This window comes from Apteryx rowi, unplaced genomic scaffold, assembly GCF_003343035.1.
Source record: "Apteryx rowi isolate R43461 unplaced genomic scaffold, aptRow1 scaffold_221, whole genome shotgun sequence".
Lineage (NCBI taxonomy): Eukaryota > Metazoa > Chordata > Aves > Apterygiformes > Apterygidae > Apteryx > Apteryx rowi.
Genome location: NW_020448542.1, coordinates 1099098 through 1118344, shown reverse-complemented (window position 1 = coordinate 1118344; position 19247 = coordinate 1099098). Strand labels below are relative to the sequence as shown.

The window sequence follows — 19247 nt, the reverse complement described above, 5'->3', positions numbered from 1 at the left end:
AAGGTGGCCCTTGCCCTGAAGTGCTCATTGTCCAAGACCAGAGACAAGAGTTGCACACAGAGTAGGGGAAACCAAGAAAAAGAGAGAGAAGCTGTTCATTTATTTCTCTTAAACTGGGGAGGGTTCATACCTTGTCTGTGTCCAGGAAGCTCCATGTACGTTCTTTTGATCCTGGTAACTGATATGTGCTTATTGTGGGACTTTCAGTGTACAATATGGTTGCTGAGCGCTCAAGAAAGGATGGAGGTGAACCAAATGAGCTCACATGTAATAAGAGATGAACCCATGGACTAAGGTTGGGTGGAAGGTACAGCATTTAAAGACTTTGAGACCACCTGAATTAATAATCAGGGGACAGATAATGCAAATGTCTCAGACCCCACATCAGCACATGAAGATGACTGCATGGGGTCTGGCCAATGGCCCACCAGTCACTGGGATCTTCTCAGATGCTGGCCCATGGTGAGTGTTTAGAAAAGTGTGTAAGGCACCAAATACAAAATGATCCTTCTCCTGTGCCTCTCCAGACATCCAACTTTATGAACAATAGTTCATCTGGCAAGATCAGAGATGGACTGAAACTTCCCCTCTGCCTCTTGTTCCATTTTCCTCTGAAAGACCTTCTTCATTTCCACCCCTAACTAGTCCCCTTCTCAGAGGGGTCCCACCAGAACATGGCACTGCTTCAAAAACCATCTGGTCCTACAGCAACGAGCAGGACAACCTGAAACCCAGAGAAACTGGACTCCTCGTTGAGGATAAAATCCCAGAACCCCTCAAATAATGATGCAGCATTGTACTCAAACATACTGCACAGTCTCCACCCCGCAGCCCCCATTCAAGCTTGAGCCAGCATTACAATATCCCAGGTGGCTGAACTTGAAATTGCTATAGTTCTATATGGAAGTCACCTTTCTTTTTAGGCATTTGTAAAAATTTCCTATTGCCAGTTGACTGATTATACATTTTAACTGTTATATTTCTTCTCTTCCCCCCTCCTCCAGTCTCTCCCCCCTCGCAGCAAACAGTTTCATGCAAAACCTTCTAAGATTTCTGTGGGGAATGGTAGGCAATAGAACTCTGTTGTCTAATGGGACTTCCACCAGCATTTGGCATCCTTCCTGGCATTTCACCCTTCATATTATAATTTATAGTGTAATGTATTTTTTTTCATATCACGCTATAACATAAATTATTGCCAGTTTGTCCTTAGCACTCAAGGAGACAGTCTAGGGCTTTTCAAAACAGGAAAATGGAGAGAAAGAGAAAGAGAGAAAGAAAGAGGAAAGGGAAGGAAGAGAGGGAAGGAAGAGAGGGAAGGAAAGGAAGAGAGGGAAGGGAAGAAAGAGAAAGAAAAGCAAGAAAGAAACAGAGAAAGAAGGAAGGAAAGAAGGAAGGAAGAAAAGAAAGAAAAACTCCTAATGCATTAAGAAACACAATAGCAGCAGGGAGGAAAATAAAATTGCAAGGGCCATTAGCAGGTGAAGGAAATCCATTCACAGGACCAAAATACAAAACAAAACCATTCTGCCTAAGGCAAACTAACTAAATAAAATAAAATAAAGAGGACAACTTTTTGTCCCAATAACTTATAAAAGTGCTCTGCTTCAGCCTAGGTTATATTGATGAGTCCTCAGTGGATCAGATGGGAGAGAGTCTGAGGAAGAGACTAGCAGGCTGAAAAATAACATATTTTAAAGTTTCCTTATCTTTCTCACTAGTATGTGCCTTAAATTATTAAAAGTGAAAGACATTTTAATATCACTTTGAGGCTGTTTGTTCATTTTTGGCATCTCATTTAGCCTGGAGAATAACATTATAGAGGACAGTTTTACTGTCTATTTACTTTATTACTATATGTTATTTCTATTACGGTAGCAGTTAGAAGCCCCGTTGGGTTAGGTGTTGCACAGATGCATCCCTAGGCAGGAGCTGCCTGTTTAGCTTAGAAGACTGCAGGGATGCATTCATGTCCCCTTGTCTCTGAGCTAACACCCCTCCAAGGGCAAAACCGTGCCACGCATGCAGCAAAGCCAGCAGAAGACTGCTTCTGTTTTCTTTGTTTGTGTCACTTGAAGAGATCATCCCGCTCCATCCGCTAAGAAGTACCCTCCCTCTGTTCATATATCCTGTGTCTTCTTTTGACAGCTCCACCAAAGCAGGTAGAGAGAGCAGAAGAGGTCCCATAGCATATTCAGGCATTTGAGGTCACTAAATGAGCTATCCCCAAACTCCAAAATGACGGGAGAGACTGCTGCCCACTTCCATCATTAGTTGGTCTCAATGAAAGAAAAAAAAGGAAAATCCAAAAGCTATTTTTAAGCACATATATGACGACCTGAGGTTTTACTGAGGTTTGAAATGCCCCTGCCCATCCCTGGGTACATGTATTTGGGGCAGCTACTCTGCCCCCGCATAAGAAATGTCTAATGCCGCAAAAGAGCTCTGAGAACTGGCGCTGGGGTTGGCATTCCCCAGGAGACACGACCCGTGCAGTGCAGCCCCTTCTCTCCCCCACCCCGTAAGCTGTGCTGCCCTCCCGGCAGGGCAGAGCTCGGTGGGAGCAAGAGGCACTACCGAGGCTCAGTGTGAGCTGAGAAAAGCTCCCAGAGCCCCCAGGCTCGCGTGCACAGACGGTCGGAGTTAGAAGCTGTACCCAGGTCGTACTCACCGCAACCAGAGTTGTTATACTGGCTTGAGGTGCTGGATCACAATTCACGTACATCCCCCTGTGCGCATCCAGAAGAGGGGGGACATTGTGAGTCTTGGAGGAAGCCACTGCCTCCTTTTCCCTCATTTTGGATAGCACTCATGAGACAACAAAGGCTGGGCAAAGTCTTCAGGCTTTTGGATCAGACTCTTTGATAGGGGCCAGCTCCCCTCTTCCTCTCTCTGCCTCTCTGAGCAATTGAAGCAGAGCAGAGGGATTGGAAAACCACCCGGAGCCCTCCAGCTGCAATAATCGCAACCGCTTGTGCAGGATTTACACTCTGCAGTTGCAGGATTACTCCTACAAACACTTCATAGAGAAGGAAATTTAAAAACAACAATAACAACAAAAAGCAGGCGTCCCCATCTCCTCAGCCCCTCCTTTCCCCCATGCTCTGCTTTCCACACCTCCCTGACTCTGGACCTCTGTCAACTCTCATCTCCTGAGTCCCAGGGACTGTCCTTCCTCTGGCCACTCTGTCCCTTCCCATCACAGTCCAGCCCAAGTACTTGTACGCAGCCTCCTGGGGCTGTACCTCATGTAGGACTGCTCTTGGGATATGGTGCATATTTGCCTTTTCCCTGCATAGATGCAGCTCTACTGTGACTAGTARAGATAAACACATCAAAATATGACAATCTGTCAGATAGAGATTTTGCCACTTTTCTTTATGATGGGCTGCTCCAAGAGCTAAATACTTTTTGCAAGGTACATTTTGCAAAGAGCTTTGCAAGAATTGCAAGATCTGTGGAGCTCCTTTAACAAGGGGCACCCTCACTGCTCTTTAAAGGAGGGAATATCAAGACCTGTGTCGGAAAGATGAGACAGTGAAGGTGCAGAAGGGTCCTGTCACCTCAGCCAAAGGTTGCCTGGTGGCCAAAATAGCGGCTGGTGTCCGGAGCTGTGCAGCGCAGGGCAGGGCACCATGACCCTGCTGCCTCTCTACCTCCTGGCCTAGGAAATTCTCCCCACCACTGCCCGCCTCCTTTTTGAGCAGAACTGGATGGCACTTTAGAGATTTCAGCCCTCATTTCCAGTTAAAAGAATGGATAAAATTTCTCTCCCACTTTTTCCAAACGTCATTTTCCTGGCCACATCTGCTATTCAGGCTTTGCTTGTGGCAGATCCAAGCCCTTCCTCTCTCTCAGAAGGAGGGAATACAGTAGGCTCCTGTTTGCAATTTGCTGTTTAATCTAAGGATTTATCTGTGCCTTACTTTCTGCCTGACTGTAAGTGAAGTTGGTCCACCCTAATCTTCCTTGGGGGTGGCTCATGAGACACTCATGAGACCCACAGAGCTCTGCTGCTCCTGTAGGCATTCTCAGAGGAGGTACTGCAAAGTGAAGTTGTACTCTTGCGACTGAACCTATACAAATAGATGTACCTATATTAATAATGCTCCTGCATCAACACGCAGGCCTCATCTGATGCTCTGTATATGGACCCAAGCAGTACTTTGTCTTGCCTTTTACCACCTCTTTACTCCTTATGCATGTATTTTTTTTACCCTGCAAGTACATATCCAGGCTTATTTATTTTTCTTTGCTCTGTCATCAGACCCTGAGCAGAATTTAACTCAATGGGTTTGCTTAGATGTGTTTTGTCAGCCAGTTGAGCAGAACACACTACATTACAGGGACGCACCTTGGCCCCTCTCGGACTTAGCCCATGCCTTGTGTTTTTGACTTGATGGTTTTGAATCCAATCGATTGGTAAATGGCTAAATAGTGAGAGAAATTGCTTTCTCTCATTACTCTGCATGGCTGTGTCATTACCCTTTAATATTGCATCATTATTGACTGATGCAGCCTGTCAAGACATGGCCAGCGGGATGTAATGCAGTGGCAGAGATGTGCAAAATATTTCATTCAAAGTTTACTCCTCTAATGAGAGGCATACATATGGTTGAAATGGGGAGAGAAGAAGCCTGAAACCCCAGCAAGCAGAATGGGCAAGCTAGCTCTTCAGCCTGGCCTGCACTTCAGTCTGTGATAAATGAGTTGGTGGGGAGCTGCATGCATTCTTTACCATAAAGACTAGACAGTATCAAAGCACTGATAAACCATGCCACTAAGATGAGATATCACCAGAGTTCATCCTGCCACTGACACGCCTGTTCCTTGACCTAGCAGCTTTATGACTTTTCCCTTTGAATGGTGTCCTGGCTAGATGTAATCTCAGTTAGATGTGGTCCAAGAGATACAAGCCAGAAAAACAAGATAGCTTTTCTCTTCTTGCTGAGCCACTCTGCTCTCCTCCCTCCCCTCTCTCTCCCCACTCCAAAAAAAGGTCTCTTTCTTTATTTTTCTCCTAATAGTTTCACTTTAAAAACTTAAAAAAAAAAAATGTTTTGAAGTTGCTTGCTACCTGGGTTGGGGTGGCCAGCTCTGGGCTCCCTGCCTCCCTCACACCAAGAACACGACTCTGGGCACCGTATCAAATGTTTATAGTCTGCTTTCCTAATTTCGTTTGGTGCCTTAAGACTTCTGCCAAATAGTCTCATTCCATTTAAGACCCCAGTCTGCTGCTTCCATGTCTGAGCAACCCACAAAAATGAAACAGGTCAAACACAAACGGATGATATTGTGGGAGAGCAAAAAAATACAAAGAAAAGAAGAGAAAATGACAGAAAAATAGATCAGCAAATGCATGAAAGCAAAAGTATATATACTTGGTATTTTGCAGTTATAAATTCATCTGTCCATGCTCAAAACCTGTCCATGATTGCTCAGTACATACTAACAACAATCACCTCTAAATTAACCCCCAAATGGCTGGAGGCAAGTAGGCAGGCTAATGACCCCCTGGAAAATACTGTTCATCCAAAGTGTAATTAATCCATGAAACTCCTTGCTGCAGGAAGCTGCAAGTGCTAAAAGTCTACATGGGTGCAAAAAAACGACTAGAGAAATTCATGGATGGAAGAATCCACCCTGGGCCACTAACTGCAAGGAAATTCTGAGCCCAGACTGCCAGAGGCTATATCACAGCGAAAGTAGCACAGTATGTTTTCCAGTTCTTACACTTCTAATTAGACATCTTCTGTCAGCTGCCTGTGGATAGATAATACTGGGTTAGATAGCCTGGCTTGATGTGGCCACTCTTATTTTCCTATTTCAAATAGACCAAGTATTTGGAAACATAAAGAAAAAAATACCAAAAAGAAGACAGAAAGGTGTGAGAAAGAGATATTAGCAGCCAGTTAAGAGAGAAAAAAATAATAATTTTGCCAGAGGCCTGGCTCTCTGCCCTACTATTCTGTTTCCCCTCCCCATTGCCATCTTAGCCCTCATTTGGGAAAGAAGACCCGTCAGATTAAAGATGGATAAAAACTCATTAAGAAACAACAGGCTTAGATGAAATTGCCACTGGGATTACACTGATGGGATGGTCTCCCCCCACCCTTTATTTCGTTCAAAGATTACAACCCCTTTTTCCCCTCCAGGGCTCTTCCCTCCATCCTCATCCTGGCTAACTCCACTCCTGCATGAACCCGTGGGTTTGAAGTGTCCATGTGGGTAGAGAGGGGGAGAAGCTGGGGGTTGTTTGTTATGCTTCCTTTTGTTTTTAATTAACCTCCGGTGTTTTCTTTGCCTAGAGAACAAATCCTCTCACCCTGATTTTTTACACTTGCCTGCATTCAGACTGAGAGAAAAGTTAGATCTAGAGAGAGGAAAAAGTGAGAAAGTTATAGAGAAAGGATTGCTTCTCCATCAAAAGAAAAAGTGTTATATGGAGAGGGAATTACAATCTGCGTAGCTTTTGCAGGCCGATCTCTGCTTATTAACCCTGCTTCTACTCTTTGCTGTGGCCAGCTCTGGTTAAACACCGTGCTGGAAAGGAAATCACAGCATATAGTTAAAACTATCTCAGGGAGCAAAGTGTGCTTCGAGAACGGGCTTTTAACAAAGGTTTTTTGGATGAGGTTTTAAAATCTTTGAGTGCATGGACTGTCCTCCCACACTGTTCCATTGCTGGTGTGAAGCAAAGCCAAGAGGACTAGGCGAAACCGCGCACAGATTAATAGTGATCTGCCAGACTCTTGTAGCTTGGGATTCCTGCAGCAAACTATCATTTGAAGGGTTTGCAAAAGGAACAGCAGGACATGGCTCTAAGGCAGAAGCATGAAGGATGACCCAAAAGGCCTTTCTAAGGCTTTTCTTGCTCTCTGGCTCACACGATTCCTCTATATCGTGATGGTTCACCAAATGGCAAGACCGAAGCAGCTGGCAACTAAACCAACACATCTATGGTCACATTGAAAGCACACAGGAGTAGTTTTGTCCATCTGTGCTTGCACCTCATGGCAAGACAGCATGAGAAGATACCCAGACTGTTGTGAGAGCTCTGAAGGTAACAGGACTGTCAAGATATTTCACATGGTAGTGAGAGTGCAGAAGTGGCATACCATTGCCTTAATCTCCAAAACTGAGCTGAGCTCTACATTTCCAGTCATGCACCTGCAAGAACAGTTAATTGCCCTTTTTCCTATATTTGGGAAAAATCCTAATGCCAACTTGCTGATGAATCAGCTAGAAGTCAAAGAAAGGCATAAAATCTCCAACATGCCACTTTAACAAGAAGACAATCAACACGACCAATTCCTACTCTGATTGTGCTTGGAGAATAAAAAGGATTATTTCAGATATGTATTGAAACAGAAATAGGGAGGGAGGACATGGTAGGGAGATTCTTGCTAGGTAGATTAACAAAGGCATAGCCAAAAGGCAGAGTCATATTAGCATTTAAACCTCCATTCCATGCAAATGGTAGTTGAAAGTATCTGCAGAAACTGAGGAACAAATTTCCCTAAAATCCCATTATTTGTGTGGACTTGTTCAATAACAGCTCAACATCCTGCTGTGGAGAGGTTGCTCACTTCAGCACCCTGAACCTTTCCATGTGTATTAGTGTCCTCATCTTTTTTGGTCTCTCTACTTTGCTAACAGTGCTGTTACATAAGGGAACATACCAAATAACAGCTTTGCTGTGAAAAGTGTTATCTTTCCAAGAGAGAGACAGCCCAGCAAAAAGCTTTCTGTCACTTTCAATAGAGACCGTGGGCTAAATTCTCAGGTGATGTAAATCAGTGTAGCTCTGCTGCACCTCAAGTTGATGAAGCAGTCTGAAACCACCTGACGTTCCTCTTAGAGAATCCACAGGAGATGTTGGCACACAGGCTATGTATTAAAATAATGATAGTAATAATGACAATGACATAAATGGAATTTGCTATGGGGCTGTTGGAACACCAAAAGCAACTTGAAAATATAGACAGTATGAACATTTAAATATGAGCTCCCTGTTCTGTAGACTAAACTTGGGAATTCAAAGCTTTATGTATTTTCACTAAGCAAATAACCATTTCACTGCTGTTTTGAAGACAGTGAAATCTGGGAATGAGCTGAGTTAGACAATACAGTAAAACAAAACTATTTCAAATTTTGTGCAATGAGTCCCAGACTCATTCACCTCTACAACAAATCCAAGTTGGGGAGTCAGATATGTAATATATCTGGGAATATCATATATATCATTCATATGTCATCCATATATCATCCATATACATCAAACTGAACATCCATAGAAAACTATGCTGAAGTCATTGAATTTTCACTTCTCCAGACCTGGATTTCTTCTTCTTGCACTAAAAGAGGGATCTGGTCACTTCTAATGGCAGCAGGATCTTTATCGCAAAGGAAGGACAGTCATCACAGAACAAAGTTACTCACACACAAGACAGTGCAGTACAGGTGGGCTGCCTGAAGCATGTGGATGGCTATGGCAGCCTTAAATGCTCTAAAATTAAGCCCACTTCCCAGTCTTATGAAGCACTTGGAAACTGTTGCATTTTGTCTGTTCTTCACTTCCTTTAACATCAGTTAAATGACTGGTACCATGAGATCCGGACACAGATACAGAGTAGCAAATTATCCTGATAGGGACAAGGAGAAGGACATGTCCTTCCACTTTCTTTTCCCAAACTTCATCAGAGAAAATCTTTGAAAATTCAGTATTTATTCTGAGATCCTGCTTAATAAACTTGGCAAACCTGACATTTTTAAAACAAAACAAAACCATGCTGTTCACTTTTCCTTTCATTCTTAATTGGCCCATCTAAAAGCAATCAAGTGAACATTTAGCTGTGGTAGAAAGAACTGCAGGAGACCTCTCCTCCAAATGCCATTATTCAGGAGCGCACAGGAGTGTGGATATGTTTATGAAGAGTGGGAGGCACTTTGCAAATTCCCTCTCAGCAGTGAAAGAGGAGCAGGAGTTGAGAATATCCAGGGTGGGACCACGGAGGGGATGTAGGCATCGCCATGCCCAAGTGTTGGGGGACTAGCCATTTGGGGGAGCTCACAGCCAGCTATGCCTGTGCCTCAGGCTCCCTGGATGGTGTCGAGGGAAATTAGGCATTAAAGAGTAAGCTGTATAAACCAGCACACTGAATAGGGAGCTGCCTAAACTTGCCAGGATGAAACATTGCAAAGAAAGGGATCTCTTAAATCCCATCCCTCAATGGGATTTAGTTACCACCCTTCGTTAGGGGATTCACAGAGCAGCAGTCTTGCCAGGAATTAGGTGCCTAAGGCCCTTCTTCCTCAGCATGCCCCCGCTCATCCAGCTGCTCAGTGATTTGAGAACTCATCCAAGGAGTGCAAGACCTGGGCTCAGTTCTCTTCCCTACCTAAGGCAAGGTAAATACCGGGTTATAAAGCAAGAGAGAAGGAGGTGTGGGTAACGCATGGCTTCCAGACTGTCTCCCCCGCAGCTGAAATATAGACCTGCTAAAGCACTTACGCTGCTTCAGGTGGATAATGGTACTGGCAGTATGGAAATGCTGGCTAGGCTTGGTGTGTGTGATGAAATACATCAGGTGTACAGATCAAGTTAACTTTTCACAGCAGGTAACACAGTTTCTAGAAGTACACACACAACGGTGTCTAGGGCAGGAATCGTGTTTCAACAGTGGAGCCATACAGAACGTATAATTATATTTTGCATTTTTAATAGACTTATTAGCATAATAATGCATTAGTCCAATAGAATATTAATATGATGCAGAAATATTAGCATATTACAGATCCTTATTCATTAATATATTAGACCCTTAATGTATTAGTGGCAGAATCTACTAGAGAAAACATTGCTTTGTGTCTGATACTGCAATACAAGAAAAAATTGAGAAGGCAAAGAGAGCCTCTCTGTGTCATAGACATGCCAGAGTCTAGGTGTTACTGAAAGAGCTGGGAAGAACCCAGCTTTTACAGGCAGAAATCTGCTATTTGAACAATTTTCCCACTTTCTCTGAACTGGACCTGAGAACTTTTAAAGTTTTTTGCATTTAAATATGAACTCCTCAAGCCACCTGGAATCTAAACCTTCAAGAACCTCATAACAGAAGGAGAGACAGTACCTTTTCCAGCATTCGAATGCTCACCTAAAATGTAGGTAACTGAGTTCAAATCCCTGCTCTCCCGCTGTCTCACATCCCAGCTCCAGAGAACTAACTGCTACTCTGATAACCAGCACTTCCCTTAGTGAGCTATTCTGTGTTGTACACTTGCCGAACACATCAGTATAGGAGCTTGAACCCTGGTACCTTACAATGTAGAGGAGCGACCTAATTACCTGATTATCTGCTTTTCTGGAATAGGTCTGCTTTATATACCTCATACCAGAATTGAGAAGACTGTCCTGATGAAAGTTTAGCTGAAACCGGTAGACTCCTATGCAAAGATCTGAAAAATCCTATTAAATTAAGGCCAAAAATATTTCTCCATACCTTTGTTAAGACTTTGTCGAACAGTTTGACATCAGTCCTGGAGGAAAGATTCCCACCCCAGCCTTTTCTCCCCATCCATCCCTTAGTGGGGAACAAGAACTCTTTAAGCTTGTGTTGCTGTCCATGCCTTCCTACTGGTGAAACACCCTCACTTTTAAGGCAGGTACCTAGGATAACTGGCACATCAAAACAAAACCAAGAAAAAAATCTTAATTTTATGATAGGGGACTTGACATCACCATGAATGGGGCTGTATAATGTAGTTGTCTGCTTGAGCTGCGTACCAGGCTGCATGACCCAGATGTCCTTATGGGAACTGTATAAACATTCTGTATAAGCTATGGAAAACAAATATCATCTAGCTACTTAATCCTATGTCTCTCATTCACAGACAGACTGACAAACAGGCCTAATTCCTCTTATTAATACTTTGACTATAAAGAGCAACGCTAACTGAGATGACTCAGGGGTTGGATTACGTGCTTTTAGCAGAATAGGAAAATGTGTGTAATAGAAAAAAGAAGAATGCCATTAGAGATGACAAGTTTTGAAAAAGTTTGTTGTTTCTTCCTTCCTTTTGGGGAAATACAGTACAGCCCTTTCCAGAAGGAGATATTCTCTGAGTTCCAGGTAACCCTCTCAAATAAGGACAACAAAGGGAACATGAAATACATAAAGCTTATTCTCTAAAAAGCATTTGCATCTACCTGACATCTTTGTGGCATCAGGATTATTTGAAATTCCTTCTAAGGAGCTCAGTAAAGTAGATATTTTGCTTTAAAAAAATATTGTAGTAGATTCCCAACAAAGAAAGCTGTTGAATTGAACTGTCTGTAGCACAATTTTTTCTTGCTCTTATATTAGGTCCATTGGGTTGGCTTTCTTGGGCTTTTTTTTTTTTTTTTGCCTTGATGCATTTAAACAGCAGCTTTTCTCTTCTCCTTGCGATCATGTTAAATGTTTAATTGCTCTTTGCATTTGCTGATGGTACAACATAAGCCCTGCAGTAAAAGMGATTTGTGCTAAAACTCAAGTGCTTAAGAAATAAGGAAAGAGGTTATATTTTGGGTCAGTTCAATTATCTCTATTTTTTGGAATTATATATTAATTTTAATATGAGCTGCAGCACAGAAGTGCAATTAGCATTCAGACAATGCGAGAAAGTCTTGCCTGAAGTTGACTGATGTGTACAATCCATGCAAGGGATTCGGGGAGGTTAGACAGTGCAGATCACTGCCATAACACAGCTAAGCCAGGTCCTCAGACGGTGTAAATCAGCGCTGTCAATGGAGCTACTCTGATTTACACCGGATAATTATGTCCCCCACTGCTATTTGAGATGGGATCAAGATGACAGCATCGGGATCATCACTAGAATACAGACTTTTCTAAGTACCAAATTACATTTAAGTCATCCAGTTAGACTGAGAGCTAGAAACCCAAGCAAGCCTTTTAAGAGCCAGTATCAAGCCATATAGAACTGATGTCAGCCACTCCAAATAAGCCCAATTTAAGTAAGAAGGAGAGCGCTCTATCTTCCACTTTCCCATCAGTCCAAGGTGGGTGCTTTCAGATCCCATTCTGACTTAAACTGGTGCACTCTCTACCTGACATAAACGGTTGTAGAGCTCACCAAAGCCAGACTACTCCCTGGTTGGACGCACCTCCTTCCAGGTTAATGCCTCAGGTAGTAATGGGCAGATTTTTACCCTTATACTATGTCTGGATCCTGACCTCTGAATCTGCTATAACCTCTCAGTAGGGCTGAGCCAAGTTTCTTGGGGAGTTAAGACCCTGGTCCAGTGAAAAATGAACGAACAAATCCTCTTTGTAGTCTCAAAACTCCCAAYCAGTTTGAGTTGGGAGGTTCATTTAGTGGTTTTGTGAAAGAGCCTTGACTGACAGACCCTGTCTAAACTCAGAGAATTAATGAGCTTCTATTCTGAAACGGGCTGGGAAAAGGAAACCAGCCGGAGAGACCCTCGATACAACTGCTAGCACTGCTTTGTTACCATCCTTTGTTCAGGGCTTGTATAGTGCCCAACAGACAGGGGCTCTGCTGCCTGGTGGAGAGGGGGCCCAGGTGATCCTGAAATGCAATTAATGCATAACAGCTTCGACCAATCCATCTAATTTACTGCCTGCTTTTCTCCTGGGCTCGCTTCCTCCTTTATTTTTCCTCTCACCATGAAGGATAGCCACTCATCTTAAAAAAAAAAAAGAAAAAAAAAAAAAAAAGAAATGATGTGCTTTTCTGGATTCACCCTGCTTTTTCCCATCCTGAACACTGTTTGGGGACTTTTTTATTTAACAAAACAAGGTCAGCTCATCAGCACAAAAGCTGGAAGTTTCACAGGGTCCAAGACTGTTTCCATCTATGGAATTACTTTTTAACACATTCTGAGTTAAAATTATCCCCTCTGAGCCAAATGCAGATTGACAGCCAAACACCAAACAATCACATTTTGTTAATCCATTTACAGAGGTGCAAATGCCTAATCCAACACCAGTTTGCTCTGACATCACAGCAATGTTGTGGGATTTTCTCTTTTTTTTTTTGAGAGAGAGAGAGAGAGATTTTGGGAGCTATGGTTATTGTTTAAGGGAGAAGAGAGGGAATCTGGGAACCCCTGAGGCTGTGGGATTGCTCACCACTATCTCAACCCTATATTGCTTGTTTATAGTTCAAAATGCAGCTTTTGTGTCAAAAACTGAAGCCTTTAACATTTTCAAAGCCTGTCTACCTCTCCGCTGTGGCACACATGCTGACAGAGCAAAACAAGGGCACCCAGAGTTCAGTAGCTCTCATAATTGGACCTAAACTGATTTCAGTCTAAGGTCAATTTGAAGAGGAGGCTTCAGGTGCCATTCAGAAATGACAGGAGAGCCAGATGTGAGCCCTAATATTGCAGGAATAATATAGCACTGATCAGTTAGAAATTATTGCTGGAAAGTTGCTGTCGGGATTGTCTTGCTTGAGAATAAACTATGGAGCTAGATCATTTAGACAGACAGCTAGACAGACAGACAGATATGGGCAAGGAGGTAGAATTCTGTCCCTGTCACTCAGCTTTCCAATTTAACCTGTTTTTCTTCTATTTAATTCTGCATGCCTTACTACAAGGGTGTCTATAACCTCACTATCTAAGCATGGGAAATACGAGATTGGACTAATCTCTAATGGAGATAAATAGTTAAACCATTCAACAGATGTATATCTATGACTGCATACCTATCTCCCCTACCTATTCTTCTACTTATGCATCCATCTTTTGGCTTTTATTGCTGTGGGAAAGGGAAACATTCAAAACTTAATATTTGTCTGCATTTTTTAAGTGTTTGATACACACACACACTCAGGGCTCTGCAGCAAACCCAGTCCTCTTGAAAATGGTTCACTGAGCACCTCTGAAACATCAGTGTGGAGGCATGAGATCAGACACTGGGTATTTAGAAGCTGTGCCCAATTTTGCAAATGCACCTACCCTATTTGCTTCCACCTGGTATATAGAAAAGCTATCCCCCCATACCCTCACCTCTAGTAAAAACAACAGTTTCCTACAGTAGCTATTGCTTTTGAGGACAAATAGTGGGGTTGTAAAATAAGGGAGAAGGTTTATGACACGGTCGTGTTGCAAACTAACAGATGACTGTTGATGCCAGGCAGGGTCAGATTGCTGGAGCTGAGAATGGTGTCCCTAGTCCCAGCGCTTAAGCATAAGAGCAAATTCCCACCTTCCACCTCATCTACTCTCAAGGAAGAATTTGCTCACAGGGATCTGCTGCCCACCCACTGTCCCAAGGACTCAGGGGCTGAGTTAATCCCATCACGCTAACAGAACATAACAATGTGTTGAGAGTATTTACCACATTCCTTGAAATTGAAGAAAGTTGCCTTGGTTATTAGTAGCTCCTAATGATATTTGCATAGATTAACAGACTTTAATGCAATCATGAATGCTACAATCCTGCGGAAAATAATGAAGAAATCCATTATGAGGTAATAAAGTAACTAAGTCAATACAGTAATAATTTGATCCCATATTAGTAATAATTTCATCTCCTGCTGCAAGGCAATTTTAATGCACATACCATTTCTGGACAGTTTTATAAATATCACCTTTGTTTGAGATAATTAATTAGCAAAATCAAAAAATATATTGCTGGTATTTTATACGATAAATTAGTCATTAGGTTTAAACTGGCAGGCTGTAATAAAACTTATTAAGATAAATGTGCTGGGATTCTTAACACTTCAGAGGAGCTGTTCTCCTCCGTCTTAAGGCTCTTCTGGTGCAAAGCTATTATCGCTGCTGGGTGGTTTCTATGTATGTTAAAACCCGATTATGAAAATCATGTTTATAACCCCAACTTGCTTAGCAATAGGAGCTGAAGGTATTATCCCATTCCTGCCCAGTGTAAGACGCTAAAGCGAGGTTGAGTTGCTGAGGGCCCTATTATCTTGCTTCCCATCGTCAGTCAGAGGCCAATGCCTCCTGAAAGACTGAAGTGAGTTCACTTCCGAAGGTCTCAGGGCTAGGTCATCCTTTTGTCCTAGGGAAGGGATTTGCAYTCAGGGATAGGGGTAGAGGGGAAACTAACCTTTATGGAGGTGGCTATCTATCTACCCTAGCTTTCTGCTTCTGCTGCTATTTTGTGATTGCTGGATCATTCTTTGCTTGCCAGCAGTGTCTAGAGATCTCAATGGACCTCAGCAGTATCTATGGCAAACTGGTCTGGCACTGAAGCCAAAAGCTATGCCTTACAGTGACCACTGTTTCCAGTCCTCTGAAATATCCCTTACACATGGCTGGGGCTCTGCAAAAGGTTTTGTTATGTGTTTGGGGAGCGGTCCCAGCCAGATGGCACAGGCTGACTGAGAATGTCAAAGCTGGACTGGGACCAGCTTCTTGTAAGAAGCACAAATCTTGCCATGTAATGAGCTGGTCTTGGCTCTGTGGTGTATGGCCGAAGTAAGGGTTGTCGTTCTGGGCTTCGTGACACCACCTCCCAGGAACAGGGGTATTAAATCATTAGATTGCCTTCTCAAAGGGCATCACTTGGGGCTTGCTTGGACCTCCCCGAGCCAGTTAACTGTCATCTTCCGAAGGCATTACAATTTCACACTCTGGCCAAACTTTGCCCTTTCCCCACAATTCCCCGTTTAGCTGAGGTTTCCAAATCCATGCCACTTTGCATTTGGAATGGTAGCAAATGACACAAATTGATGATCCATCAAACCCCTGTCTTCCATATGGGCCAGTTCTTAATCTGAAGTAGGAATGTCCCCAAAATCTCATTCTAGTTTATAAAGAACTCACCAGAGAGCTCAACATTTAGCTGGGAGCAGGCCATGACTGCTGCTTGTACCAACTATTAAACCATTTCTGTAGCCAAGCAAGCCATCAAAAGACAGAGAAAGTGGCAAAACCTATTGCTCCTCCCATTCAGAAAACCAGCTCTAGTATAATATCATTAGGCCAGCATAATGCATTGCAGAGCTAAGAAAGCCACTGTGCTGTRGAAATGCTCCCTTTTCTAATACGCCATGGGCATCACTCTTGAAACAAAATGATAGAATCAATACATCGTCATACTTGTTTAACTTCTTTGGGGAGAACAAATGTTTTTCCCCACCAGGTAGCAATGCCTTCACTTTATGGATATTTTCTCACATTAATGTTCAAAATGCTTTCTGTACAAGTTCAGTTTAAGAATCCCGTAAACTCTGGAATACTGGAGGCTGGAAGAGCRAACAGGGCAAAAATCATTGTATAATCAGTTTGTTCTGATAACTTTTCCTAAGCATCCTCTACTGGCCAATGTCAGGGAAGGCTTTTGGACTAGATGGACCTTTGATCTGACACAGAATGGCAGTTCTTACATAATCAAGTGATATGACATCCTTGTGTCAGATGGCATGGGCCACTTCATTCAGCTGGTAGGCTGTACGTCCTGCTTCTCAGTGACACCTTGTTTAGACTTGAATTTCCAGTCCTGGTGTAGGGTATGTTAACTGGTAGTCAACTTAGAGGTATTGTAACATGAAGAGGACTGCACCTCTAGGCAAGRTCTCAGAGATTTYTTCCATCTGCTGTTACCTGTGGACACATGTTAACTRCACTGTGGTGTCTGTTCTACCATCTCTGATTTTGTGGTTTTGAAGACATAACATTTGCTCTGACAGTCTAAAAGGGGATGTCTAGTTCTCCAGGACCAGCTTTACRTGGCTAGGCTTTCTCAAAGTGGTCTGAGACTCACATATCCTCCTAACTACCCATTAGAGCTATTCCTTTGGTCGATCTCTGTTGTAACTGCTATGTGATGGCTGCACATGACAAGTTCTTCTAAATGTTGATGTCCCATGAGTGTTCACACACCTCCAAAGCAGTGTTTCCATGATGGCTGTTGGGTGGATTGTTTGCTGGCTATTACACTTCTCTCCCTACCTCCTGCATGTATTGAAACGAGGGGTACGCAGAATAAAAAGGGACTGTTTTGCATTACCACATTAATCTACTGAACAATTAGAGAGCCTTGTGTCCTGTTGGTAGCCCCATCCCATACCTGGCTCTCACGAGGGACTCCTGGCCATACAAAGCGAAGTGACAATTCATTTAAGGTCTCTTGGGATAGTCTTGGGGGTCTAGGCAATTTGGCCAAGTCAGAAAAGCTCCCATGCAGTTGGCCAGTTTGGGGAGCCTTGCTACTCAGGCTTGTTTTATACCAGGGATCCTCAGCTCCTGGGTCACACTCAGCACCAGTTAAACCAAGATGACCTCAGGGGCGAGGGAAGGGAGCAAAAGGTCTAGWAATAATTCCTTCAGCACCTCCTGCGGAAAAGTGGCTTTAGTGACAAGCGTCTCACAACTGCCATTCCCACAATCGTTCCCCTTGTCAATACGATGACCTTTCAGAAGCGGAAGCTCCTTTTTATTACTCTGTGCACTGGGGTAAACCAGGCCACACTATGTTATCTACCCAATTTATCAACACTATTTACAGCAGGTCCATTCCACTGTCTGGCTTAACTCAGTGCCCAGAGACCTAGCATTGAGAGAAGAGGCGGCTGCTGAAGAGAAAGAAATGTCAATTCCAGCCTAGTCCCCTAAAGTGAAATAAAAGAAACAAAGTAAATAAGGAAGGAGAAGTAAATACAATATCTCCAGGGTGATTACGTCTATCTAGTCCAATACAGGCAAGCATGAAACCAATAGAAACACAGTCTTATCCTCTTAGTTATCACCACACACAGAATGTCATCTCTTGGTGGCCTAAAAAGAAAGCAGCATGCCACATCCATCTTTAATGAATATGACATATCTCTCACCCTCCTGTATTTTCAGCAACCTCAAACYGCTGAAAAATGAGATATGAGAGTCTGTTCTCCCTGTTTGCCCTGAATCATGAGAATGGATTAAAATGGCTTTTTTGTTCTGTTTTGCTTTTTAAGAATTACTTTGGGTAATTTTGTTTTCTTTCTGCTCTTTTGGGCTTTGAGGGTTCAGGTTTGCCAGCTTTTCTCCACRACTCTGTGATCAAGCTGTACTCTTTTACTCTTTTTTAAATGAAGGAAAAGCAGGCTGTCATATATGCAAATGCTTGTAAAGGCTGAGGGTAACTGGAAAACACCAAGTATCATGAGACTCACTGTGAAATCACAAGGGTAGCAGTCTGCTCCGTCCATCACACTCAAATCATTTGAGTTGTGGGCCTCTCTTTCTAGCAGGTTCAAATATACTGAAGAGGCTAATCGGGCTGTCTCCCCGACTTGCGATACCACCTGGTCTGGAATACGCTTTCAGCCATGTGATAAAGGGATGCTCTGGTGCATCACACAGTGTCTCAGCGGGTCTCTCTCAACATCATGTCCTCCTGCCATATGAACTGTATTCCCCTCTCCCTTCAATAAGGACCATGTCATGGCCATCAACCTTATTCTCCAAACATGTTAATATACTCGCCACATATTTCTCTGTCTTACTCCCCTGCACCCTGCATTGATATCAGCCCTTGATAAGTATGCTAACTCAAGACTAAACAGGTGGCCATCAAGATTTTGTTTCTATCCTGAATTAGTTAGCTTTATCTGCTGTCACATGGATGGTCCATGGGGACCGTGAAGAAAAAAAGAATTTATTTCTTTCCCTATAACTGAAATATAGCCCCTGCAAATCCCGCAGCTGTGATGTAGCACAATGGTTGGACATAGCCAGAAATCTAACTCCACCATATACTCACAGATTTACAAACCAATCAGAGGAAAATCAGTGACCTGGAGGGCACTGKTTTTTTTCAAATCATATTTGAAATGTGACATTAACAGAATGGCTAGAATAAAACACAAAAGAAAGGATCTATGTAGAACGAACAATCCAGACAGGTTCCACTGAAACTAATGTCTCTGTTCAGGCTTCCTATTACAACTACACTTCATCGCTGTCTCTCTCCAATGACTGCCTAGGAACCAGCCCCTGACAGCCCTCCCTGGAAAGCAGGTTCACTAGTTCATTGCTCTCTTGGAGTTGTGAGCCATGCTTGTCTACCTCAAGCACCTAAGCAGATGTTTGGTTATAGCCCTAAAGGAACAATATGCTTGCACCTGCCTTCAAATAAGACCTTCATTCAGGCCACTGTGGACTTTGGCTATGAAAATTGATAAAGCAAATGACAGGAAAGGAGAAGAGAGTAAAGATCAAGACCCCATTCCTGTTCATCCTCATAGCTACTTCACCAGGGGAAAGGTGA

The 19247-nt window shown here is 43.0% G+C and overlaps 1 protein-coding gene across 47 annotated transcripts in view; it reads right to left on the bottom strand.

Annotated features, from left to right (window-relative positions):
- Positions 1 to 19247, bottom strand: part of LOC112965689 (CUGBP Elav-like family member 4) — a 694998-nt gene that overhangs the window by 199089 nt on the left and 476662 nt on the right. For 22 of the 47 annotated variants that reach the window (XM_026064898.1, XM_026064921.1, XM_026064900.1 and 19 more), the window contains exon 4: positions 10652 to 10666. The exons of the other annotated variants lie outside the window; for them this stretch is intronic. In XM_026064898.1, coding sequence (XP_025920683.1) covers positions 10652 to 10666 — 15 coding nt within the window. The remainder of the gene's footprint in view (positions 1 to 10651; positions 10667 to 19247) is intronic. 47 annotated transcript variants of the gene reach the window in all.